Here is a 27,233-nt window from a genome sequence, read left to right on the forward strand (position 1 = left end):
ACCCGCAGCGATTTCACTGCGCCCATCCCTAGGATTACAGGACAGTTTGAGCAGTTTGAGGTAGGTGTTTGAAAAGGCGTGTGTGTGTGTGAGTGTGTGTGTGTGTGAGGGAGAGAGAGAATGTGTGAGAGACTGAGTGTGTGTGTATATGTAAGGGTGTGAATGTGAGAGAGAGAGAGTTAATGTGTTGAGTGTATGTATGTGAGCGTGTGAGCGCGAGAGAGACTTTTTCTGAGATTGAATGTGTGTGTGTGTATATGCGTGTAAGTACGTGTGCGTGTGTGTGTGTGTGTGTGTGAGGGAGAGAGCGAGTGTGTGTCTGAGAGATTGAGTGCATGTATGTGAGCGTGTGAGCGCAAGAGAGTCCGTGTGAGATTGAGTGTGTGTGTGTGTGTATATGCGTGTGAGTGCGTGTGTGTGTGTGTGAGGGAGAGAGCGAGTGTGTGTGTGTGTGTGTGTGAAGGAAAGAGCGAGTGTGTGTGTGTTTGAGGGAGAGAGCGAGTGTGTGTGGGTGTGTGAGGGAGAGAGCGAGTGAGTGTGTGTGTGTGTGTGTGTGTGTGAGGGAGAGAGCGAGTGTGTGTGTGTGTGTGTGTGTGTGTGTGTGAGGGAGAGAGCGATTGTGTGTGTGTTTTTGTCAGAATATGTGGGCATTAAAACTGTAGGACAGGGTAAACAGCACCACCAGCGTGGGTGAGATTACTGGGCCTTTTGGGCTGAAATGAGATTCCAGCACTGTGCTGTCTGCTCCCTTTAGTACCCCTGCAGAGGAAACCAGCAGAGACAGTCCATACCGCCTGCCACCAGGAGCACCTGTGTGTGTGTGTGTGTGTGTGTGTGTGTGTACGCGCATGCGCATATGTATGCATATTTGTGCATTTGTATGTGCATGCGAGTTGGCATGTACTGTGCGTGTATGTTTGTGTATGTGAACATGTTTGTATGGACTATATTTATATGAATGCGAGTGTGTGTATGTGAACGTGTTTGTATGGACTATATGTATATGAATGCGAGTGTGTGTGTATACAGTGACCTTTAGGTTCATCAGTTGTGTATGAATGTGTGTGTACGTGAACGTGTTTGTATGGACTCTATGTATATGAATGCGATGTTCATCAGCTCTGTGTGTATGTACTATATATTTCACATTAAGTTCAGGCAGCAGGCTTCCCCTGCGCGGGTATGCAGGTTTTTGCCTTGACTCAGCACTACCTGATCAATCTAAAGGAGCAGAACACTCAGTTAACCCACCTCGCCAGCTTTATCGGGTCTCAATCTTTCTCTTTTCAAAAACCAGCAGGTGCCAAGGCTCAGCGACCAGGGTTCTGTCTCATCATTTCTTTATTTTTATTCATACTTCATTTATACAGTCTTATTGAGGGTAAAATGTATTTTACAAGGGAGGTAAATGAGCAAAAGAGTTTTACCTGCTGCCAATTCTTCCTCTGCATTATCTTTTATTGTTTTGTTGCAGGTGGCCTGGTAATAGCCGTTTTTCCCTGTGGTTGAGCTTTTATCTGTGATAGAGGTCAGGGGCTTATTTCTGAGCGAGGCGACAGTGAAGCGGAGGCACGTCTGATGAGCAGCAGGCCACTTCGGATGCGGACGGATTTGCGTCGACCAATCCCGTGCATGATGTCACTCAGGCCACACTGTAGGCTCATTCCAATCGCTTATTCCTCCTCTTTTTCCTTTTCCTCACCGTTCCAAGCCATTAAATGTCCCTTCGAGAAATAGAAAGATCTCCCAAACTTTGAGCAAGGAAATGTGAGCTCATCCTTCGTGGAAGTATTTTTTCCGAAAGCCTGACATATAAATGATGGACCTGCAGGGGTTCACCTCTCCCATCTGCCACATCTGTAACTGACATGGCTTTGAACTCACATTTGAAGGTGCAAGGACATTCCTTTTGCCTAATTCATGTTCTCAATTTTCCCTGTCTTCACTTCTTTTTCTCAGCTCTTTTTTTAGCCCCACCTGATGGGTGGAGCTAGGAGCAGGAAAAGGAACAAAAAAAGAAAGAAAAGAGCAGAGAATTAAGCGATCGGAAAAAGCCCAGTGTATTGGGACAGCCCATAGGTGTGGACTCCTTTGCACACATAGCCACCGCTGGAGCACTGATGAGCAGAAAAGGCCCTTTACACGCAGTGGGCCCCAAAAGGGAGATGGTGCAACAGCCAGTGTTCCTCTCCTGATCGGCAACGGCAACGGCAACGGCATCGGCAACGGCCACATTTAATCACTCTAAAAAGCCACGGCTCCGACATTCACTCGCGTCGTGAGAATCTCAGCCGAATAGCAGTCGCTTACGAACACAGATTGTTAATGAACTGCAAAAAAACAACAGATACATTGAGATGCCGTGTTCTCACCGTGAAGGCTCAATCCTGCACTAGCTTATTACATCGATTCCACTTGGAAAACTGACTGTGGGGCCTGTTATTTCAGGGACGTGGCTGTTTTTTACACTGCATAAAATGGCTGTCTTAACAAGAGTTTTTAGTCAAGACTTTTAGTAAGACTTATGATCTTTCCTCTCAAGTAGAAAATATTAGCTTGTTTTATGTTTCTTTTTGCTCGACACTTGAAATTCTCACCCCATTGGCAAATCTTTTCTCACATAATTTCTAATTTCTTTTTTGTCTAACTAAACAAAAAGTAATAGAAATAAGATTTCAAGTCTAAATATAAGAATAAGATATTTGTTCAGACGGACTTATTTTTTATTTTTTGCAGTGTACCCGTACTTTCCCCCAACTTCTTCTGGAATATTACACTCTTGTGTAATAAGGGGCGACATGGCTCAGGCAGTAAGAGCAGTCGTCTGGCAGTTGGAGGGTTGCCGGTTCGATCCCCCACCGGGGCTGTGTCGAAGTGTCCCTGAGCAAGACACCGAACCCCCAAATGCTCCTGACAAGCTGGTCGGTGCCTTGCATGGCAGCCGTCGGTGTGTGAGTGTGTGTGTGAATGAGAAGCATCAATTGTACAGCTCTTTGGATAAAGGCGCTATATAAATGCCAACCATTTACCATTTGTGGCTGCCAGAGCCTCTGTTCTGAGCACTTAATGCAGAGATTTAGGACTGTGAGCATCCAGCAAGTACTGGCTCTCAAATGTCCTGTTGGGTTTCTGGACCCCGATTAAAATCAACTGTGAGCATGATGGTGGATTAATTTTAAGTATGCAGCCTAGGTGGGCTCAATAGTACTGGATTAAACTTTTTTTTATAATCGCTTTAGCTAAATGTAGACTATGCTTCGATCACACACTCCGACTCATGTCTTTTCATCCGCACTCCGCCCGATGTCTTTCCGGTAATTTCTATCCTGCTGCGCTGAGCTGCGAGGGACCCGGCACTGTGCCAGACACAATTAAAGCACCACACTAGAGCGCCTGCTCGCATTACCAACAGAAAAACGCAAAAAGAGGGGGTACGACCCCCTTGTAGCGCACGAGAGGAACAAAAAAAGTGACTGATGAGGACACAAAAGTGCACTAGAAAGCGATTTGCTGTTTTAAAAGCCCGTAAAATAAGATCAACAGCGCTCCGTTCTCCACAGCTGTCACCCAGACGGGCTCTGGAGCTGGAAGCACAACCAGAGTGGAAGCTCCTTCACTGCAAAAAATGGCTCTCTTAACCCTTTAGGTATCATACGTACCCTTAACCACATACCAAAACTTTTGACTACAGCCATAATCCTTTGGGGTTTGCTTTACAAGAGTCAGAATTACTCAAAATATTACAAAAACTAAGGTACAGAAGCTCAAACGTAGTAGAACTGGAAGATTTTTTTCTCACTGAAAATATTTTCTGTTTTTCAGTGGATTCAGAGTATTGTGGCTTTTTAGAAACTGTTATGGTTTTGGTTCGCTGGCCCCTTACCGTGAAAAGAACACTGCCATTACCATTGTATGTGGATTTCCTACATGCAGAGAATGTGAGGTTGCATGCTTGTTTTGCCACCCACGTTACAAAATCAGGAACTATTGTTCTAAAAGCAATGTCATCTTAAAATAGGTTATAGAGACAGAACCATGAGCTAAAGCTTTCAAAAGGTATATCCTGTTCCCATAGTGATTCAAAATTGCAGGCTGAAAAAAGGAATAAATGCAAGAAAAACCCTCACTGGCCCAGTCCTGGTCCACTGAGATTTAAAGGGTTAACAAGCGTTTCTAATCTTGTAACAAGACTTAAGATAATATTTTCTACTTGAGGAAAAAAAACAAAAAACAAGATCCTGTTTTAAGTTAGTGTTTGGTTTGATCAAATGGACGGATTCTTCAGTAAAATTGATTCGGTAAAAATGTATCAAAACATACACACATTCTGGGTCGAGATTCCTGCAATTAAGGGATTGCTTCCAACAAGACACTGAGCCTGTTTTTCATTATTCCCAGCAATACCACCTGCCAATCACACCACTGCACAGCCCATACCTGTGATATCAGCTTCACACATTCAGCAAATACCCAGTGGATCGCCTGCCCTGCTGAAACGAAACAGCTCAAGCTAGGTTTGGAAACAGCCGGTAGCTGGTTGACCAGTTAAGACCAGCTCCCAGCTTGACATGGTTTGACCAGCTCAAGCTATGTTTCAAAACAGAGAAGATACAGATGAGCTACCAGCACTAGCTGGTTGACCAGCTCATACCCAGCTAGACCAGCTTTATGACCAGCTTGACCATGCTGGTTGACCAGCTCAATTCTCAAGCTGGTCAAGCTGGTCAAGCTGGCATAGCTGGATTTTACAATCAAATTAACTTAGCTTGTTGTGTTGTACCTTTGTAAGAAGTGTATCAATATCATATGCTAACCTGCTAATGTAGCTGCAGATGATGATGTGAGCTAACTTACTTTGAACTCATGAGCTGGCTGTCCCAGACAGAACATGTGGAACAGGCAGTCTTCATATTTGTTGTGATGGATTACATTGTTTTTCATACCATACTCAATGGCCTCATTTAATTTAATGTTACACTCAGAAATGGCAGCACACAACAATCTATATGAAGTTAATACAATTTCAAATGAGCACCAATGGGATTTTTAGGAAATCCAAATAAAAACAAAATGTGACACACGATGTTTGTAGATTTGAGGCACTAATGGCCATAAACTACTTCTGCTTCTGTCTCTGGTTTCTGAGATGGAACACAGCGAGAGCAGAAGAAGAGTGGGAGAGAACATGAATTTGAATTTGAATGTGAAAGTGTGTGTGTGTGAGTGTGGGGAGTGAGTGTGTGCGTGTGGGGAGTGAGTGTGTGCGTGTGGGGAGTGTGCATGTGCGTGTGGGGAGTGAGTGTGTGCGTGTGGGGAGTGAGTGTGTGCGTGTGGGGAGTGTGCATGTGCGTGTGGGGAGTGAGTGTGTGCGTGTGGGGAGTGAGTGTGTGCGTGTGGGGAGTGTGCATGTGCGTGTGGGGAGTGAGTGTTTGAGTGTGGGGAGTGAGTGTGTGCGTGTGGGGAGTGAGTGTGTGCGTGTGGGGAGTGAGTGTGTGAGTGTGGGGAGTGAGTGTGTGCGTGTGGGGAGTGAGTGTGTGCGTGTGGGGAGTGAGTGTGTGTGGGGAGTGAGTGTGTGCGTGTGGGGAGTGAGTGTGTGAGTGTGGGGAGTGAGTGTGTGCGTGTGGGGAGTGAGTGTGTGAGTGTGGGGAGTGAGTGTGTGCGTGTGGGGAGTGAGTGTGTGCGTGTGGGGAGTGAGTGTGTGCGTGTGGGGAGTGTGCATGTGCGTGTGGGGAGTGAGTGTTTGAGTGTGGGGAGTGAGTGTGTGCGTGTGGGGAGTGAGTGTGTGCGTGTGGGGAGTGAGTGTGTGAGTGTGGGGAGTGAGTGTGTGCGTGTGGGGAGTGAGTGTGTGCGTGTGGGGAGTGAGTGTGTGAGTGTGGGGAGTGAGTGTGTGCGTGTGGGGAGTGAGTGTGTGAGTGTGGGGAGTGAGTGTGTGCGTGTGGGGAGTGAGTGTGTGCGTGTGGGGAGTGAGTGTGTGCGTGTGGGGAGTGTGCATGTGTGTGTGGGGAGTGTGCATGTGCATGTGGGGAGTGTGCATGTGCGTGTGGGGAGTGTGCATGTGCGTGTGTAAGCGCATGCATATGTGGGGCAGCCTATAGCCTAGCGAATAAGGTTTTTGACTTGGACCTGGAAGGTTGGTGGTTCAAGCCCCAGTACAGCCACAATAAGTTCTAAGCTGTTGGGCCCTTGAGCAAGGCCCTTAACCCCACATTGCCCTTGCTTAGTCGAATCAACTGTAAGCCGCTTTGGATAAAAGTGTCAGTGTCTGCGTGTGCATGTGCGAGTGCACGTGTATATGTGTGCGTGCGTGCGTGTGTGTGCGCGTGAGCGTGTGTGTGTGTATATGTGTGTGTGCGTGTGTACGTGCGCGCATGTGTGCGCGCGTGTGTGTGTGTATATGTGTGCGCGTGTGTGTGCATGTATATGTGTCCGTGCGCGTGCGTGTGTGTGTGTGTGTGTGTGTGTGTGCTGCTTGCAGTAGCGTCGCTCACAGCTGAAGATGGAGGAGAAGGGGTGAAGCCAGTGCTGTATCACTGACAGACTGAATTAGGCACATTGGTCTGCACCTCCACAGAGAGGCTGAAACTAGAACAGGCATCCAAATCCCTTTCATGATACTTGCCTGAAGGGCACTGATGACACATTTCTAACTTCACATCAGGAACTCCAATTTGGGAACTCAGTCGCTAGAAAAGCAGCACGGTGCATCTAATCACTCTTTCCCCCACACGTACAGCGCCAGGCTTGATAAAAATATATGTGAAATTGACATTTTTGAGCGGACTCGTTTGGAATGCTAATGGAGCCGGATTCGCACCAGTCCTTCTGGAGAAGGCGGATTACAGGAAAAACCGCAAAGCGGGAGAAGGGACCGGACCGTCACAAATCCGCAGGTCCACCTATTCCTACATGGCTCCAGACGAGAGAGAGGAGCTCGAGAGGCTGAATCCGACAGCCTTATCCCAAATCGAAGCTTGATGCTGGGCAGTATCCATATCCAGCACAGCCAGGAACCTCCAGCAGAGTGTCAGCTGGCCTCCTGCGGGGGTAAGGTGGGTTTAACTCGGCCTCCTCCATAAGTGCCCCTAGCCCTCCCCTGATAGGCTGGAGACTGTCGCCAGTAAAGGCTACGCCTCGCTGTGATTGCTGCTGGCTGCCACTGGGGGAGCGGACAATGGGCATGGGTGAGCACAGTATGTAGGAGTGACCCACGCACTCAGGAATAAAGGTAGGAATAGTGCCTGAAAAGGTACAAATTCTTGTCAATGGGGTGGTACCCTATAGGAACATACAATTGTACCCCTAGCCAGCAATATATAAGTAACATGCACCTTTGATTGGAAAACTTACTCACTTGAACCCAAAGAGAACATTACTATTACTGTGCTTTCAGGGTACATTTGTGAAATTGAATCCTGCTTGTAAACCTCACTGGAAACATTAAGGTTTACCTTAATATAGTTTATACTATATACTTCCAATGGAAGAGTGTGTTTGTTGTACATTGGGAAGCGCATTGATAAAACACTGTGCTTTCACTCTGTGAAGGTCCACTTAACCAAACGAGATTTGATTCTTTGAAGGGCTTCTGAATGCAGTGAAAAGCCTCTTCTCAAATTGACTTGAATGGGGTGTCGCTGTGCTTGGCTGGGGTACAACAGCAGTGCTGGGGACTGCACTGAAATGTCCATGTATTTCAAATTAACATTAATCTGCTGGGTCTCCCGGTTAGGTTTCCATTCAGGAAAACATTATTCATATACGAGCAGTTTGCCGGGATCAATCAAGCTGAAAGACACTTTGAGAGGATCCTTTACGTCCAGATTTTTATGACATTCTCCGTCTGTGATATCTGCCTCCTTTATTGAAAGAGATAAGAGTCTTTCTTTAAAATACGACTGATTTCTCACGCCATCGATTTTAGCACCGTTCCACGCTGAGGCGATTCCTCGCCGGAAGGCTCCAGAAATGAACCAACAAATCCCGGCGAGGCGGAAAGGAGCGCACGGCGAGCAGCCAATATTCGGCCGTGGGGGGGTTCCGGGGGGTGGCGGCAGAAGGAGGAGTCGCAGTAACGAAAATTAAGGCAGTTCAGAGACGCTCAGGAAGGCGCATATGGGTCCATTAAAACAGCCGTACGGAACAGCTGGAAAGAAAAATCCCGGCTGACAATTTTCGTCCCGGACGGCGCGCGGGGTGTTCGCTGCTCCCCGGCGGAGTCTGCGAGCAGCAGGCGGGAACGGCGGCGCGGGAAGGCGGCGGTATTCCGTGCGTTCCGGAGCGCTCGAGCGCGCCTCGTCTGGAATTTCCTGCTGGGCGGCGGGACAGGTCACGATGTACAGCTAGCAGCTGCCCAAACCCCCAAACAAACAAAATCAGGTACAGGTTCTTCAAAAAGGGCAAAATATTACACAAAAAGGTCACTCTATACTGACACAGACCGACTACTAGACGGAAACTTTGTGTGTGGAATGGCTATTCACTATATAGGGGATCGGCCATTTTGTAGGGTGTCTGAATTTTCGGTTCACTCAATATTCCCCACAATGCACCGCAAAATGGAGGGTGCTGCCACTTTGCTGCCCGTTGCTATTTTTGTTGCCGTGAGGCAACACAACTTTATTGTTTAATTGTTTATTAGCTACAGAGAAATCACAGAGAAATCATTCATAAAATTATATATTTGAATCGTTTTTACCATTGCTTGCTCCCCAAGCCACTGACAGCTATCACGCAAGCGTTGATGCTAAGTAACCTGCTCAGAATCTGTCAGGTCTGACACGTCTTCTCTTTTCACCACTGAATACCTTCCCAGAGCTCTGTAATTTCCCCTATGTAGTGTACAGGAGGGAGTGAACAAGTGAGTCATTCTCAACACAGTCTCAGTTAACTGCCTATACCTACACAACTAACTTTATCCCCCCCCACACAGGGAGTCTACCTTTATAAATGAGGCTCCTCCCACTGGACCATACCAAATTATCAAAAAACTAATTACGGACCATGTGGTGCAGTCCTTAAAGTGGCCCACTAACCAACCACATACGAATGGCCCCATATGGGCACAGGACTTCAATAACCCCCCCCCCCCCCCCATGATCTCACATCTGTCTGTAACGGTCTCTGCTCGAACCAGGCCTGAATACAACGAGAGGGAAACACAAGGAGGGTGAACAGTTCACTCCCCTTTAAGAAAACAAAAGACACACTACACCTTAAGCAACATCCACTCATTACATTACACTTACCCACAGCGACTTAAAGAAATTACATTAGTGTGCATACAACCCATTTATTTACACAGCTGCGTAGCTTACTGAAGTAAGTCAGGTTAAGCACTGTGCTCAAGGGTTCGACTCCCCAGCTGAGAAATCCACCAGGAACCCGTGAGTTAAAAGGCTGGTTTCCTGAAGTTCCACTCCACTGGCCCTGCGTGAACAGTACACGGGCGCTTGAAACCACATCATTATAGACAGGATTATCACTGGCAGATTCAACCACGGGCACCAGCTAGCCAGCACACTGACTGTGTGGAGGAACAGTGAAGGTTAACGAACCCCCTCAAAACTGCACAGCGGGCGGGGAGCGTGTATGCGTGCAAGATTGCACTCAGTTGCATGATTGCTGTTGGGAACACCAACTCAATTCTGATGCAGTTCATAAATAAAATTGGAAACTGAAGTGAAATTGAGTCAGTATTCTCAGCTGCCTCTCAACAGAGAGAAACCCTCTGTTACAAACTCACTTTAATATTGTATACACGTACACACGGAAATGCACACACACGCAAATGCACACACAACACACACATACATATACATACACACACAGGCACACACACAAACACGTGCGCCAATGCACACACAACACACGCGCACATATACATACACACACAGCAACACACACATACAGCACACACACACAGCAACACACACACACACGCACGTAAATACATACACAACACACGCACACATATACATACACACACAGCAACACACACATACACACACACACGTTAATGCACACAAAACACATGCACACATATACATACACACACACACACACACACACACACACACACACAAAGACTCTCTTATTTTTAGGGTGAAGGTCATAAGAACCTCTGCTGTCCAACCTGCACGTTCCCAGTAGAAGCAAACAGGATTGCGGGTAGCTGTGCCTTAGGCACCAGGTGTAGGAGTGGAGATACAGGCTTGATCAAGGTGCTTCAGTGGGGATCAGCCACATGCCTTTGACCCAGCAATACTGAGCACACAACAGTGAGGCCCTGATCTGGACCCAGGAGGGGGGCTGTCTCCACACCTTCCCCACCCTCTCCCAGCATTGCACAAAGCGGAGATCACAGAGAAAATGTTCTCTCAAACAGCCAGCCCAGCTGTAAAATCCAGCTATGCCAGCTTGGCCAGCTTGAAGATTGAGCTGGTCAAGCTAGTCATAAGCTGGTCTAGCTGGGTATGAGCTGGTCAACCGGCATGAATGAGCTGGTCATAAAGTTGGACTAGCTGGGCATGAGCTGGTCAACCAGCATGACCGAGCTGGTTATAAAGCTGGTGTAGCTGGGTATGAGCTGGTCAATCAGCAGGACCGAGCTGGTTATAAAGCTGGTCTACCTGGGTATGAGCTGGTCAATCAGCTAGTGTTGGTAAATTATCTGAGCTGGTAGCAGCTACCAGCTGTTTCAAAATGTAGCTTGACCATGTCGAGCTGGGAGCTGGTCTGAACTGGTCAACCAGTTTCCAGCTGTTTCAAAAAATAGCTGGAGCTGTTCTTCAGCAAGGAGGCCAAAACATGGCGACAGTTCTCACCATCCCTCAGCTCGTAGAACCCACAGTTTGGACACACCAGTGACAATGTTCTCTTCTGTCAACAATAAAAACCAGAGAAACCATTTTGTTGGGCAAACAAAAACTTAATCAGGAGCGACTGAAATGGTATCGATAGTGCTCTTCCAACTGCCAAAGTTTCACGACCGAACTCTTCAGGGATTTTTGGGATTTTAATCCTGATTTCAGATCCTGACCGTGTCGATGCGGACTCCTGGGACGTCCTGCAGCCTGATGCCTCGTGTCCTGCCCGGGGGAGGAGGGAGGGTTTCAGGCCCTACTGTACGGTTTCCAAATTTGATAAAGAGTCTTGGCCGGAATATTTAGCCTGGACAGCACAACAGTGTGTGTGCCTGCAGTAACTGGCTGCCAAGCTGGATAATTAATAAAGTTATTTAGCCAGGCTTTGCGCTGGAGCGGGAAGCAGAAACATTTCTGGCACTCCCGGAGCAAGCCTGATGATGCCCGCGTTAGTGCGAAATAAAAACACTGGCACGGAGAGAAATGAGCATAATAAAAATGTGTTGACGCAGGATTTCATCCTCCAAGACTGTGGAGATTGATACATTCCCAGCTACATTCCCAAGCGCAGATATAAACCAGAACTGCAGGATGCAAATGACTGCGTTTGCTGAGAAAAGACCAGCATGCCCTTGTGAGAACGCTATGGAAACGGGGAAGGCGGGACTCCACAGGGTTCTGGGCTGAACCTATCAGCAGCCTGTCTCTTCCTCAAGAGACCACACAAGGAGCACCAGCGACCCCTGCTGTAAAATCCAGCTATGCCAGCTTGACCTGCTTGATAATTGAGCTGGTCAAGCTGATCCTAAGCTGATGTGACTGGGTATGAGCAGGTCAACCAGCATGGCCAAACTGGTCATAAAGCTGGTCTAGCTGGGTATGAGCTGATCAACCAGCTACCAACTGTTTCAAAACATAGCTTGAGCTGGTCAAAACTTGTGGAGCCGGGAGCTTGGAGCTGGTTGAAACTGGCCAGGCTACCAGCTGTTTCAAAACCTGGCTTGAGCTACTTTTTTTAAGCAGGGACCTACAGCAGGGACATGTAGCATTGAAAGCCAAGTGGCATATTTATTTGTTTTATATCAAAATGAAACAACTGTTGGACATGCACTGGCAAATTAGTGGGCGATGACACCATTGTTCAGTTGTCAAAGGGGCTAGCGTGGCTGGAATGAATTAACTGAGGGAGTGATGGAGGTTTGGTTTCATTATGCCAATCAGATAACTCACGTTGTTCCCTTTAAAAACAGTGTGTTAGTGCTACAGGCAACTGCTAATTCCGTCACGGGAGCAGAGAAACGTGTCATGAGCTCAATTACCAGCCTCTCTATGAACCATTACTCACGAAATTAAAACAGAGGTGAGACTGAGGAGCTTTGATTTTCATATTCATTCCCCCCGCAAACAAAATACATATTTCATTTACATGCCAACGCCTTGCTTCTTTGTTGACAGTTCTTGTTTATGACCACATTTTAAACTAAACAAAAAAAATCACCACTGCAACTTGAACTCATTTCAGACCAGCACTTCATACGATGAACGTACAGTCACAACAAACATATCTGCAACCAGCCAGTCCCTGCTCTCTCCTACTTTTTTTCCCCCATCCATTTATACACAGTTTTTGCATTTTCTACATCTGTTTATACAGCTAGAAATATACCAAATTAATTCAGGTTAAGTACCTTGCTCAAGGGCACATCGGCTCCATCCTACCAGGGAAACGAACCTCGATTACAAACCCAGAATACGCTGCCACTATGTATTCTGCACAACAGATTGCGGTGCCTTGCAGACAGCGCTCTACAAGGAACACACTGGCTTTCTGATGACTCCATAGTAATGTACCACCCAACCGATCCAAACATCTGAAATGCATTTTTAACATTCGGTGTGTCAGTGTGTTCTGGGTGTTGAGGAAATAGGCATGATTTTAACGGATGGCCACTGTGAATACGCTGCTGGTAAATGCAGCCCGTTATGCACTCCATTTGACTGCAGTGATGGTGACAAGAGCCAGTGCTCCTTCGTGCATTTTAAAACAGGGCCCCTTAGTGGTGAAACACTCCAAACCTGCGAGTCCAACAGGGAGAGTGAAATATACTGAACTAACCTTTTTAATGTGTAAGAGAAATGGTCATAGTTGTGTTTTCCTAATCCTTTTTTCAAGAAGTCATTTGGCAATTGAAGTTTACAGTCTTTTGGGGGGCACTATTGAAGGTCTTGGCTTTTACTTCTGGCCAAACGACATCATAGTTTTAGCACCACTGCATCGCATTGATAAGGGGATTCGTGAGAGCATTCCTGACAACGCTGGTAAGCAGAGGTTAATGGAACTCAAATTCCTTCCAAATGAGTAGGGTCACCTCCGTACAAGAAATGTGTCTTTAATTAAATTGTTGGAGGCAATCGATGAGTATTTATAGGGCCTAAAGTAGGTGTGCTGGAAGCCATTCTGGTTGTCTCTGTGCCAGCAGGTTTGTGGTAAACATTGCTGATGCAGTGCCCTTGTCCTGGGGTTCAAACCGAACGTACAGACTTCGAGACATGAAGGAGAGCCTCCATTCTTAGGACGCACTAAAGTATTACAGGAAGTCAGGCTTGGAAAGGAATAATTCAAGCCTGGACATCTGGGGTGGTGGGTAGGGTAATTAAACTAACTGGGAGGAACCATCTTGACTTGTTAGTGGGGGAAACACACAGAGGTAGGAGTCCTGATGTGTGCAGAGAAGAGACGTTTTCACATTAATAGTTTTGAGGTGCGTTTGTGTGTGGGTGTGTGTATGCCTGTGTGTGTATTTGTGTACATGTGTTTGTCGGACCCCTGAGAAGTGAAAGAGGGGAGAGTGGTGAAAGAACAGAAAGAGTGTGGGTGTGGGTGGAAGTGGGTGGGGGGTGTTCTCAGGTAGAACCCATACTGAGGAGGTGGCATAGAGCCTTCGGAACAGACAACATGAAGAAATATCGCTCCGAAATCAAGCCATGCAGATAATTATTACCCTCAGAAACCGCAACCCCCCTGCCTGCATCGGGTGGCATCAAGATGAAGGCATTCCCAGTTCCCACACAGTGCTTTCTCTTTTTTACTGCACCACCCCCCAAAAAACCCCCAAAACTTTTTTCTGAGTCCACACTCTCTGATGTCTGTGGTCCTGGAAGTGAGTTTGCCTCTCCGCAAGGAATTTTCCAGACTTTTTTAAGAACAAACCCCAAATCACATGGAATATACGGCAAGAATCCAAAAAGCCCACATCAAATCTACATGCCGTATATATACCGACGTGACCGCACACGGACATGGTTTATCCTACCCACAGAGGCTCCAAGAAATCCCCTCCTTTCCAGAAATAAAAGTATCTACATAAAATAAAATAAATAAATCAACAAAATGAAATATTCATTACAAAAAAAAAAACCCCAGCAGAAATCAGAACCAGCCTTGGGCTTTCAAATTGCATTGGTTTAATTTGATTGCTGGGCCAAGCGAAACAGCAGGAACATGTTTGATGTAGAAGGCCCTTGGGGAATCATTGTGAAAAGGTGCTGAGCCAGTGGCTGAAAGCTGAGAGAATCAGTGTCCCCAAGAGGGCATCCATTTTGTGTTGTTTACTGCCTTGCCAATGGATTTGTAATGCTAAACACACAGGGGAAGAAAGACCTCCTATTGTCCTCCCCGGACACAGAAGGAGAATGGACAGAGATGGTGAGGTATGATAGCATGGCTTATGCCTCGTGTGTGTGTGTGTGTGAAAGAAATTTGCAGCCTGAAATGACTGAGGCCAAATTCCACAATAAAATCACACTCTCACACACACACACACACACACACACATAGTCCAGACAAGTTTCCACAACATTATAATAATGTGCATCTACTACATTAACACTGATAGTTACAACGGGTGTATGCTGTGCACCTGGATGTAAAAAAAAGGCAATAGATTCAATGACACACACACACACACACACACACACACTCACACACTCACACACTCACACACTTACACACACACACACTCACACACTCACACACACACACACTCACACACACACAGGCACACACTCACACACTCACACACAAACACACACACACACACACACTCACACACACACACACACACACACACACACACACAGGCACACACACACACACTCACATACAAACACACACACACACACACACACACACAGGCACACACACACACATTTCCAGGACTGCTTACTGTGGAAATGCAATAAAACGCAGGATAGTGAGGCCATTCTCTTGTGCAAATAGTGCTTAGCGAGGATTAATTAAAATGCATTTAAAACAGCAATTCCTGAATCCAGCAGTTTTAACCATCAACACCCTCAATGCAATATCCAGCACTCTGAATACTGAACACAACTGTGTCAACAGTTAAAACACCTCACTTAATCAACTTAATTAAAATATGTTTATTTGATTTTATTTTGTCATTATTCTCAAAGATATGACCAGGTCAAAATCAAGATTTATTTTGAATTATTTACATCTAATCTGAAGACGTGGTTCATCTACCTTAAAACAACAAAGGTTACAAACACAGACACATAACACTCACAATGGAAATGGATGAATGAAAATGCCAAACCCCAGCTTGTTTCCTCCCAAAATGCTCAAGAAACCAGAAGACAGCCAAACATTCCAAAAGACCAGTGATGAAAAGCAGAACGCCAGACCAAGGTGCAGGGTTTGGATGCTCAATTCCAATTCAAACCAAAAAGTAAAAAGCCAGGTCTGTTGCAAAGTTTGGGATGTTATAGCAGGATGAGCATGAGGTTTGCTAGGCCACCACCATTGAGAGAGAGACACACACACACACAGCCGACCCCCCTCCCAGTTCTGTCTCTCCGTTTCTTATCTCTAGAACAGGCCTAGTCTTTTGAAGTTCCCTATGGCCCAATGGTAAATTAGGAAATAGTTCCCTGACACGTACATGATGTGAATCTCAGTGATGAGTGGGTTATGCTTGACAGGAAGTAATAGGCTTCAGTATGCCACATCTGTCAGGACATAATAGGGCTCAGTGTGTAACAAAGGAAGAGACAGGGCTCATTCTCCAATCACATATTTTTTACCTCCTTCTAACTTTCCAAGTGTCTTTTCCCTGCTCCTCGCTCCAACCATCGGGGGGAGGCAGGAAAGATGAAACAAGGCGGGAAAACGTGAATTAGGCAAATGGAATGTCCTCGCTCCTTCAAATGTCAGTTTGAAGCCACGTCAGTTACAGACGTGACAGATGTGTAGCAGATGGGGACAGGTGGATCCATATGTTGCGCTTTTCGAAAAAAGGCGCTTGTGTTTCTGAGCTCAAGAAATCTTTGGGAGCCTCCTAGCTCCTGGCGTCTACCTCCTAGAAGGAAGATTTAACAGACTGGAACTTTCTTAAAGATGGCGGATCTCGATCGATTTCCAGGCAAGGAGGTTGGAAAAATAAGTGATGGGAATGAACGCACAGAAAACAACACGGACGTGTGACACAAGTGTTACAAAACCATTAAAGAGGACTGTCGAATGGGATGTTACAACAGCAACTCAGATGGGGGGGTTGTTCTTTCTTCGTGGGAGAGAGAACAATTGGAGAAATAAAGTTGAACAGTGTTAAGAATGAAAGGATTTGAACTTCAGCTGGGAATAATTGATCAGGTTTTGAATAATTTATCAGAGGGGCCTCTCAGGCACACCTGCTTTAAATCAGCACGGCTGACCTCCTCTAGATCATGGTACTTGGTCTTGACGACGTTTAGCGAGACTCCCTTTCCGTCAGGTCAGGGTGCCGATAGCATCACCACGGCATCATCGAGGACTACTTGAACATCCCCTTTCGTGCGTCTGCTAATAACCGCTTAATTAATGCTCACTGGGGCGCCGCATTTAACGAAGGCAACTGTTTAAAGTGCAGCGACAAGGCCCGCGGTCTTCGAATTAAACCCACGCTGCGCCCGTGCAGACCGCAGCAGATATTTCACTCTTCCGTGAGCCCGGCCAGGCTGATGCTCGGCCGCGAGGAGCCGGGCCTTCTCGGATGAGCCTTGCTAATGGCCGGTTTCTCCTTCTGTTGACTCACAGTCTTTCTTCAGGAAGGCTTCCTGATTAGTGGCGATGATTCAAGCCAATTCAACCACTGACCTACAAAATGACACTAACTATAACTGACTGGCTAGGACTGATTCCATTGTAGGAACGTAGCAACCCCCCCCCCCCCTCCCCTTTTCCAGGCCCTAATGAGAAACTGTGACCAGGGTCAAGGCGACCTCTGAAAGCTCTTCACCGTCACTGTATGGGGCAGATAATACGTTAATTGAACTTCCTTTCCGCCTGCACTCATCTATTTATAAACCTACAAGCTTATGCATACAAACGGACCAAGGGACTTTCAGTCCAAAGGTCATAGCAGCAGTGCCGTATCAATGCCATCCACTGCCATTCACTCTGCAAAAAAAACATTCAAGTTCTTTCAGATTTCTGTACCCACAGGCTTAATTAAGAGGGCGCATTCTGCCGAAAATTGATAGCATGGAGTGAAAAACTATTTTCCTTGTAAGTATTACAGAAATACATTACGGCTGACAAAGAAAAAAAAAAGCAGTGAAAACTAAATGAAATTCGACATGCTGTTAAACACTTTTGACTAGAGCCTCCCTACCTTCTCCCATTTGTCTGTAATGGAAGGAAACGGATTGGTTTAGCCTGCAAACGTATCGTATTGGTATTTAGTGGCGCACGCTGGGAGCCACAATCAAACTACATGCACAACAGCTTCGGATAAAACTGCCACTTTGACTGTCGGAAAGGGGGAAGATTGATATTACTATGAAACTATGAAAACTGATGTTTTATTCTGGCTACAAAATGTCATTTTTTTGTTTCATACAGAGGCTGAATAGAGCTTGTCATTTGAAAATGGCTGCCATGTCATTGGTGGATTTGGAATTGCAATCCCATAGGAGGCAGCATTATGGTAGCAGGCATTTTGCCATTTAAGTCAATGACAAGTCAAAATGAATATGTAAAATAAATGTTTTACTTATTTTCCAAGCCTGCAAGGAGGTGTTTAATCAGGCTTTAAGTGCTGGGCATATCCAGAGAGACTTTAAAACAGAAAACAAACATTAATGTATTTCAGTACAAAGAGGCCTTCATCATTACATTACAGTTATTTAGCTGATGCTTAGCGACTAACAGTCGATTAGACTAAGCAGTGGCCAATATCCCCCGGAGCAAAGTGTGGTTTAGGGCCTTACTCAAGAGCCCAACAGCTGCACTGGCTACACCGGGGCTTGAACCGCCAAACTTCCAGGTCCCAGTCAAGCACCTGAGCTACTGGACCATAGGCTGCCCACCATCATCAGGTGACAGAACCTATGTGGAATCAATACGCCTCCTGTCTGTCTAACAGGGGTGTCCAAAAAAACTCAAAAGGGCCAATGTGAGTGCAAGGATTTGGCTTTAGCTCAGCACTAAGACCCTTGATTCAACTGATTAACTAAAAATCAGGTCTCTTGGTGCTGGGCTAAAACAAAAAACGTGCACCCTCATCAGCTCTTTCCAGATAAGATACCCCTGGACACCCCTGGTCTATAACATTGAATTTCACATCTTGGAATTTCGCAGTCACTCTTATCCAGAACAACTTTGGCAAATCACATTTTTACATATAGTATATTTATGCACCTGGCGATTTTTACTGAAGCAATTAAATTTAAGTGCCTTTCTCTGAGGTAGAAGGACAGCGTACCAGCTGGAAAACAAGCACACGACCTTTCAGTTACAAGCACAGTTCCCCAAACAATATGCTATGCTGATGCAAACAAATCATTACAAAATTCATACAACCAGGAAAAAATAAATGTATAACAGGAAAAGTCTTCAGTCTTTATCTTTCTTCAACTAGTCAGAAATAACAGCTGCAGCCGACATTTGAGTGATAATTTGAGTGTACATTTCATGCTTGAAGAGAAGTTATTCTTCTGCACCTCGGACCTCAAATTTTGAACGCTGTTTCATGTTATTTCTTTTGTGATTCATCCTGAAAAAGTGTGATGACGAGAGAGTACCCTCCAGATGTAAACAGAACCCTGTGAATGAATATCGCCACTGCGAGACAGGTGGACATCAGAGCACCAGGCAACCCACACACAGGCAGAACAGGAACTCAGAATATGACACTTCCTGTCCGGGGCCCCTGTTCAATGACCCCGTGGAAAGACCACCAGCACCTGATGTCATGGTGAAAAGATCAGGTTTCCCTCCTGCTAGGGGCCATTTCCCCTGGTCAGCCAACTGTTAACTTCACCCCAGAGACAACAATCGCAACTGTTGATCCGGCAAATACTTCATTAACCATCATCCGCTCATGTCATACCGACTTGTCAGGTCATTAAATATAATTTGCTTTCCTGTTTCTGAATGACACACTTGGACAAATAATGGTGCTGTGCCAATCCCTAAGTTCACAGCAGGGTAAGCCGCTGGCATTATTAAAAGCCAACACTACAGTACATAAACACAGGCACATGCACACCTGCACGCACACCCACACACAAACAGTAGACATGCATACACACGTATAAACACAGACACAAACACCCTCACACATACACGCCCACACACACTCACGCACACCCACACACATACAGTAGATGCGCATGCACACACACACAAACATCCGCACACATACACATACACACACACACGCACGCACGCACACCCACATACATAAAGGACATGTGCATACACACCCACACATACACATACACATACACGCGCATACACACCCACACACATAGACGTGCATACACACGCATGCATACACGCACACGGACATCCACACACATACACGCACACACACACATGCACACCCACACACGCGCAAGCACATACACAAGCCTGCTCGCACACGGACACACACACACCAGCTGCAGGCTGTTCAGCATTCCAGGAGGGTTTATCTCCCACTAGTTGAACGATCGGTTACTCTCAGCATCACAAAAATAAGAGCATTGGAAAAAAGGTCTGTCAACATCAGAATAAAAATGGAAATTTCCAGAATGTTCATTAAATTTAGACATTAAACAATGCAGCTGCCAAGTCTGACCACAGGAAACACAACGCTCACACACCAGTGCTAAAGATAAACAGGCGGGTGAGGCTCTTTATTAAAACCACCACGCGGCGTGTGTACCCATCAAAAGGCCAGAGCGCCCGCTAAAACGATGTCGCCACAAACCAACATCGTCTGAGAACTGAGGGCAAACTTTTGAGTCACGATATTAGTTATGACATTCAAAATCCTGTTATTTCACACAAATATTGTTCACTGCCAAACTCGACCTTTGGTGGGCCAAACTTGCCTCAGCGGACGGGAGAGCTGGAAGCAGCCAGCGGAAACACGAGCCAGCCGCAAAATATCACGGAATAACCGCGCGCCCGTGCAGAGACGGGATCATTCTGACCCTCAACCAGAGAGAGTTTGCGCTTCCCTGAATTTAGCCTTAATCCAGTTCAGTAAAACGGATGAGATACTCAACACTGCATATCACAGGAGTGACAAGAAATTAGCCACAGCCAGAATTACGGCAAATGACAACATTACCACTCTCATTCTTATATATAAGCAAACTATCTGACGGCACTGGACACATAAGGTGCATCTCAAAGAGCAGAAGATTTTAACTGACATGGTTAAGGCCGACTATCCAGGTTTCATAGAGGCCGTGCTACACACACACTCATAAATAATGGCATATAGTCCCACATAATGCATACATTCCCACGCAAACTCAGGTACCGCAGCAACAAGGGTAATGATCTCCACTACACTAACTACAGAGCAGGGAATTATAGGTGCCACCCCCCTTCCCTACCATCATCCACTGTTCAGACACTGTTTCAGGGAAAAGATGATATACTTTATTGAACCCCACAGGGTTGTTTGCCCTCTGCATTTGACCCAAACTAGTTACTTAGGAGCAGTGGGCAGCCACTGTGCAGCACCTGAGGAGCACTGTGGGGTTAAGGGCCTTGCTCAAGGGCCCAACAGCTCTGCAGATCTTATCACGGCCACACTGGGGCCTGAACCACAAACCTTCCGGGTCCCAGTCAATAGCCACAAGGCTACAGGCTGCCCCGGAGAACAGTAGCTATGGGTCGCCTGGTGTTGCTTTTCTGGGAGGTAATACTGAAGAATGTGCTTCGCTACATTTGATTTTTTTCCGCCCCATCTGTCTATATCCACCTTCCCTCTGAACTTTGTCATTTATTCAATGTTTTTGGCTCTCGGGCTCCAAAGAGAAAAGGGAAGAAGACTGATGAATTGTTAAGATAATAATGAGTTCTGGCAGCTATGCTAAATGTGGCAATTAGTTTAAAATACAGAGTTGGCTTGGCAACAAAAGATGCGTTTGTCTTTCTTTCGTGCCTTTACAGGCGTCTTATTATATCCTGCTGTGATAACTTCAACCGGACTCCCCCGGGACCTGCATCCATAAAAGGTCATTCCGATGAGAGAGTTATGCAAGAGAGGGAGAGAGGGAGAGATGTGTTATCAGAACATTTTTGCAGAAGTTGACTCCGCTCTGCACATGAAATGCAAAGCCTCTCAGGCATGGGGCCGTATCAGTGTGCCCAGAATTTCAGGAAGTTTTAAGAACAATTGTGAAGCCTTTTCCTCCTCTATCTTGTTAAGAACTGAAGATGTGCAAAGCAAATACAAATGAAGGGAACCCTGGTGAGCTGTGCGCAGCAACGCAAGGATTAGACAGAAAAAGTGCGCTGTCTCTGGGAACACTGAGGGAAAAACAGGCTATCTCTGGGAACACTGAGGGAAAAGTGGGCTGTCTCAGGGAATACTGAGGGAAAAGTGGGCTGTTTCTGGGAATACTGAGGGAAAAGTGGGCTGTCTCAGGGAATACTGAGGGAAAAGTGGGCTGCCTAGGAATACTTAGGGAAATGTGGACTGTCTCTGGGAACACAGGGAAAAGCAGGCTGTCTTGGGGAACACTGAGGGAAAAGTGGGCTGTTTCTGGGAATACTGAGGGAAAAGTAGGCTGTCTCAGGGAATACTGAGGGAAAAGAAGGCTATGTTCAGGAACATTGGCTGCTGCACAGATAATTCACCCGCTCCCTGTTCTTAGAAAAAGGCAGAGTTCTACTTTGTCTAAAATTGCATCCAGAAGCTGGTTAAACTTAGATAAATGGGGAACATTACACATTGGCCTGAGTTTACCAAGCTCCTGAAGGCTGAGCATCTTTAGGATTCTCTCTCTGTTCCCCGAAGCTGACTTTTTCCAAGCCTGCAGAAGTGTGGGGTTATTTTGAGCCAAATCAGCATGGAACCCGCAGTAATTACCAACCCCTGTTTATCCTCTGGAACCAGAGGGTGGAGACGACTTTCATGTGGGACCTCGGAGCAGGGAGAGAGAGAGAACTCTTCTAAAATAAAAAACTGGCAATTCAGAATTTCTGCAGGACTAAAAGCTTCAGGGTCAGTGACATGGAAAGCCGCTCATTCCTCGGATCCTGGAAACGAAAGAGCAGGCCTGCGCCATCGGAGAAATGAGAGGGAACACAATCCAACTGTGAGTTTAGTAACTTTGACCTACTTGTACTGTACGTGCTATATTTATGTTGGCTAAATATACATAACTCCCTTCCCCTGAGAAACTCCACAAACAGGTGTCTTTCAAGGATGTCACCACTGGCACTGTTGAAGTGACTATGAGGCTAACTGTAAACTGATATAACTCAACACACTAAAATAGTTTGGGGTGCCAACTCCGAAATACCTTTTGTTGTGTAGTGATGGGGATAGTGGTCTGCGTCAAAACAGCAAGTGAGGTTATGATACCTGAAGCTCTTCTCAGAAATTTGAAAATAAATTTGCTCTCAAGGCAAATTTAGCCTTTAGCCTGTTCTGAATTGGATAAAGAAGCACAAAAGCTGCCTCTCCCTCTCCCTGTCTCACTCCCTCTCTCTCTCTCCCTGTGCCCTCTCTTTCTCTCTCTCCCTCTCCCTGTTGCTCCCACTCCCCCCCCCACCTCCTCGCCCTCACCCTCTCCCTGTCTCACTCCCTCTCTCCCTCCTTCCCCCCCACCCCCTCGCCCGGTCTCACTCCCTCTCTCCCTGTCGCTTTCACTTCCCCCCACCCCCTCGCCTGGTCTCACTCCCTCTCTCTCTGTCGCTCTCTCTCTCCCCCCCTGCCCCCTCTCTCTCTCCCTCTTACAGAGCACCTGTCCAACACCTGTTTCACCGCATGATTCGTTATTCTTGCCTGACTTCGTTATTCTTAGGTCTGCTCCTCTAAGACGCCGTTTCCCAAAATAATCGCCGTGTCCCAAATCCCAAGTTTTCCAGAGCGTGCCGGGGCGAGGACAACAGGGAGGTCACATTCATCCGCAAAGACTCCCGGCGGAAAGTAGGCCAGCCGCAGAGAAGAGCCGCTCAGCCCGGGAGAAGAACAGAGCCCCCGCCCCCTGCTCCGCTTTCCTGCCTGGATCCGCTGCTCACGCAGCACAACCTGACTTCCTGTTCGGCCACCTTCCCATCTCCCCCGTCAGCCGGCCTCCTCCTGTCCAGATCCAGACCCTCTCCTGGATAATATTTAATCATTTTTACTTGTGTAATTACTATTTATGCAACTCATTACTTCTCATACAGTGTTCTGCAGGGGTTGGCAATTGTAGTCTGGGAGGGCCGGTGTGTATGCAGGTTGTTTCCACCAATTACCCTGGCTACATCGACTTTCATTCAAGCATTTAACAAGATGGCATAAAAATTATGGCCAATTAAGTAACTGAGGCCAACAGTTGGCATGAAAACCAGAAACAAATATGGCCCTCGTTGCCCACCTTCGGTATATTGTAGGCTCTGTTTTCACTCACGTTTAACATTTTCTTCTGGCTAGTACTGGCCAGAAACAGATGGGTTCTGCAGAAGGTTTGTTCCTGTTAGTCAGGGGTTTTTCCCCCCTGCCCGGAGGCTTCCGCTGAGGGATTCACAGGCCTGGAGTCGATGCAAAGCTGCTTTGTCACAATTTGTGTCGTAAAAAGCGCCACACAAATGAATTGAACTGAACTGAAATTCATATTGGGCTCTGTAATATATCTCACTGGCCGCCTCATCAAGGCTTCTGCCCACATTGCACTATAAGCACTGTAGCACCACGAGCACTGCTGATCTACAAATTTATGTACCTCCCTGCACTTTGCAAATCGTAGCAAATCACTTTTTCAGCGCAGCTCTTGAAGAAGCATGTATTGATTTCATGTTTGGCACTCGTATATGTGTTTTTTTTTTGTGGTCTGCACCTTCTTGCCACCCCCACCCCCCTTCCCCACTTTCCTTATTGGTCATTCGTCAGAGAGGACTGTTAACTCCTACCCACTCCTCCTCCAGAACGCACTTGCCTGTAAATCAGATGAGAGTAGCTACAACTCTGCGGAATTGTCCTGCCAAGGATCAAAAATGGTGCATGGTGCATGCAGGCTCTTGAAACAAAGCAATTCTTTGGTCCTGGGGGGGGGGGGGAAGCACAGATCAGCGCAAAATATAGACACTAAATCAGGGGAGAGAAATTAGCAGTGTACTCTCCTGATTTATGGGAAAGAGAAGAGTAATGAGTTAAACACTGTTGCTCTTCAAGACCAGGGTTGAAGAAATCTATGCGATAAGGTTTTAGGAAAAGGAGAGAAAACTATGTGGAAGGCTGCTGCGAGCTGAGGTCACGTGGTGTTGACATTAATGAAATTACGGGAAGGTTTGATTCTTGGCTGTGTGACCCAGGCAGGCATAAGTTTAGGCGCTCTAGCTGCGAACAGTAAATAACGATTTTATGTACGCCTATTTATTTTATTTACCCGCCATTTAACCAGGCAAGTTGACCGAGAACGCATCCTCCGCCTGCGCTCAGATGCCGGTGAGTTGCTTTCAAAGTGGCCTTCTGGGAGGCAATAATTAGCGGAAAGGGATTTAAACGGTGGAGGCAGTCTTGTTATCACCTGGAGTCGCTCCACTCAACTGGCACAAAGCCCCGGCCTGACTGACGCTGCGACCCAATTACAGATGGTCTGAACCGCACATATCAACCTACCACAAACACGACAATACATAATTCAGTGTTGAAAAGAGATTACCCAAACGTTTCAAAACTGTAAATTAAATTAATTTAGGAATTATTAAAACAGCACTAAAATCTGCTATTTTCCCTTCACCATAGTGGAAACGACATACAGTTCAACTCCACTCAACTACCAAATTCTGTCATATTTTCCCATTACCGCTGGGTGTAGTTTGCCATGGAGAGCGGTCGCTCGCATGCGTGTGGTGACTTTTTGGGTTTGATGTGTTGCAGATGCCCGAGCTGAAATAGCTGAGCGGAGGGCGCCACGCCCCTCGTTTGGCAAACACAAGCTAGTCAGGGACAACCTCAACGTCACATCAATCAGCCAATTGGCGTACATAAACGCGCGACGGCACGCGCATCCAGGAACCCAAAAATGGATTTCCGCTACTGAGAGCCTCACCAAGGACATCGTGATCACCTGTCGATCTTTATCCGAAAGCTTTCATAAATAACAGAGTCGGCTCCAACTCTAAAACCAGATGTGTCGTTCCATAGACAATACATTTTCGAAATGAAACCCACTATTAACTATCAAATAACCAAGTTAATGAACCTCTGTCATCAATAATCCGCACCTTCTGTCATTTCATTTCCGAGTTTCTCTCCACCTTCCGCCAAACCTAAAGCAGACAAACGTTGTTAAATAGTCCACACAGGTACCTACAGTACTTCCTTTCAAAGGGAAAAAAGAGTTCTCCAAATCCGTACTGGGCACGGTTATTGGTTAAGCTCCTTGCGTGCCAAATTGTTAGATACATGCATATATGTGAATATCATTTATGCATGATGAAAGGCGATAGATAGTGAGACACCCTGGCACGCGCGAAGTTGCAGCTCCGCTCTGTCGCTAGTCCTGGTTTAATGTGAGTCCGGATGTTTTGCACGATCATAATTAGAAACAATAATCAAGCGATGCTTTGCATTGTAGATGAGGCAGTCCCGTCGTGAAGACTCCCAACAATGCATGTGCGGAAATAAACACAACAAGAATATGCTTGCTACACGACTTTAATTACACCTTTTCATTAGCGAAGGTAAATAATATATGAGCGCATATTTACATAGCCTTTTAGAGTATTTTATATATGAAATACCAATGCTCAATATTTCTTTCTCTGATTCATGAATTGTAAACCCAATTTCTACGCAAATTGAGCGAGCACAGTTTTAAATTTAAACGGATGTGTATCATTGATACATCCTGCATACAACTGACAAATATGAACGGTAGTGATATGCATAGGCTATATGTCTTAAAATCACACGGGTGATAGAAACAATTGACAGATCAAAATAAAAAATATGAAAATAGTTAAAAGCAAGCAGTTTGTGCCATTTCCAAAAAGTGGGGTAGGCGATGCTTCAGATCTTACGGCTAATAATAGACTAATCTAAAAGTTAAGATTCGTTAACGGAGAAATCCCTTGGCATGTAAATGTGAATTATTTTAACAAAGAAAAACATCAAGATATTCTTTGTATCTTTAGCCAGTGCAAATTCAAGTAGCCCTATAAAATCACTTACCACCCCCGTGTCCAGCTGCTGGGCCGTGAGAGACGGCGCGGCACGTGCCTGGGATAAGAACCAGAGGACTGGAACTATCATCTCTGGAGAAATAATCCAACCGCACCGCACGGACCTTCGCTTCCGAAAATTCAGCAGGATCATTCCCCAAACTCGCCAAGCTTCATGCGCTCAAAACCTGCCTTCAGCCGCGGCGTCCGGTGTTCAGATCGCTCCGGACCCCGACGCTTCGCATATGCGCCCGGCGATTAAATTCCCATCACGAGCTGTCAAAAATAACTACCTCACTGTTGCACGCAAACATGTAAAACACATATCACAAAACAGAAGGTTGACGATTCCGCTTTTAGGCGAGGGAAATGGAGATATAAAGAAACATACTATTCCCTCTTCAAATCCAAGTCCATTGATATTCGGAGGTTGTGCATTGCAGCTATGTAAAACACAAACGAGCCCTTTGTAGAGTAAGGCGATCTGTAAGAACTTGCTGGTGAAAAAAAAACGGCTATGTGTTCACACACATAAAAAGCAGGTATCCCCAATCAGTTGCTTTCTTCGGCTACGGAAGTGCAGCTGCTCTAGCGCTCGTACCTCGAGCTTGACTAAAGCTGTGCGCGAACGGAGATGGACCAGGTTGAACCTCGGAGTGGGAGGTGGAAGAGTCGTCCAGTTAAAACTAGGATACAGTTTTTTTTTTCTT

At 46.2% G+C, this 27,233-nt stretch overlaps 1 protein-coding gene across 1 annotated transcript in view; it reads right to left on the reverse strand.

The window, feature by feature from the left end:
- The window catches only part of mmp17a (matrix metallopeptidase 17a), a 51,325-nt gene extending 24,699 nt beyond the window's left edge, over positions 1 to 26,626 (reverse strand). The window contains exon 1 of the mRNA XM_061263794.1: positions 26,534 to 26,626. Within this exon, the coding sequence (XP_061119778.1) occupies positions 26,534 to 26,614 (81 nt within the window). The 5' untranslated portion in view covers positions 26,615 to 26,626. The remainder of the gene's footprint in view (positions 1 to 26,533) is intronic.
- Between the last annotated feature and the right edge of the window lie 607 nt (positions 26,627 to 27,233).

This window comes from Conger conger, chromosome 12 (assembly GCF_963514075.1).
Source record: "Conger conger chromosome 12, fConCon1.1, whole genome shotgun sequence".
Taxonomy (NCBI): domain Eukaryota; kingdom Metazoa; phylum Chordata; class Actinopteri; order Anguilliformes; family Congridae; genus Conger; species Conger conger.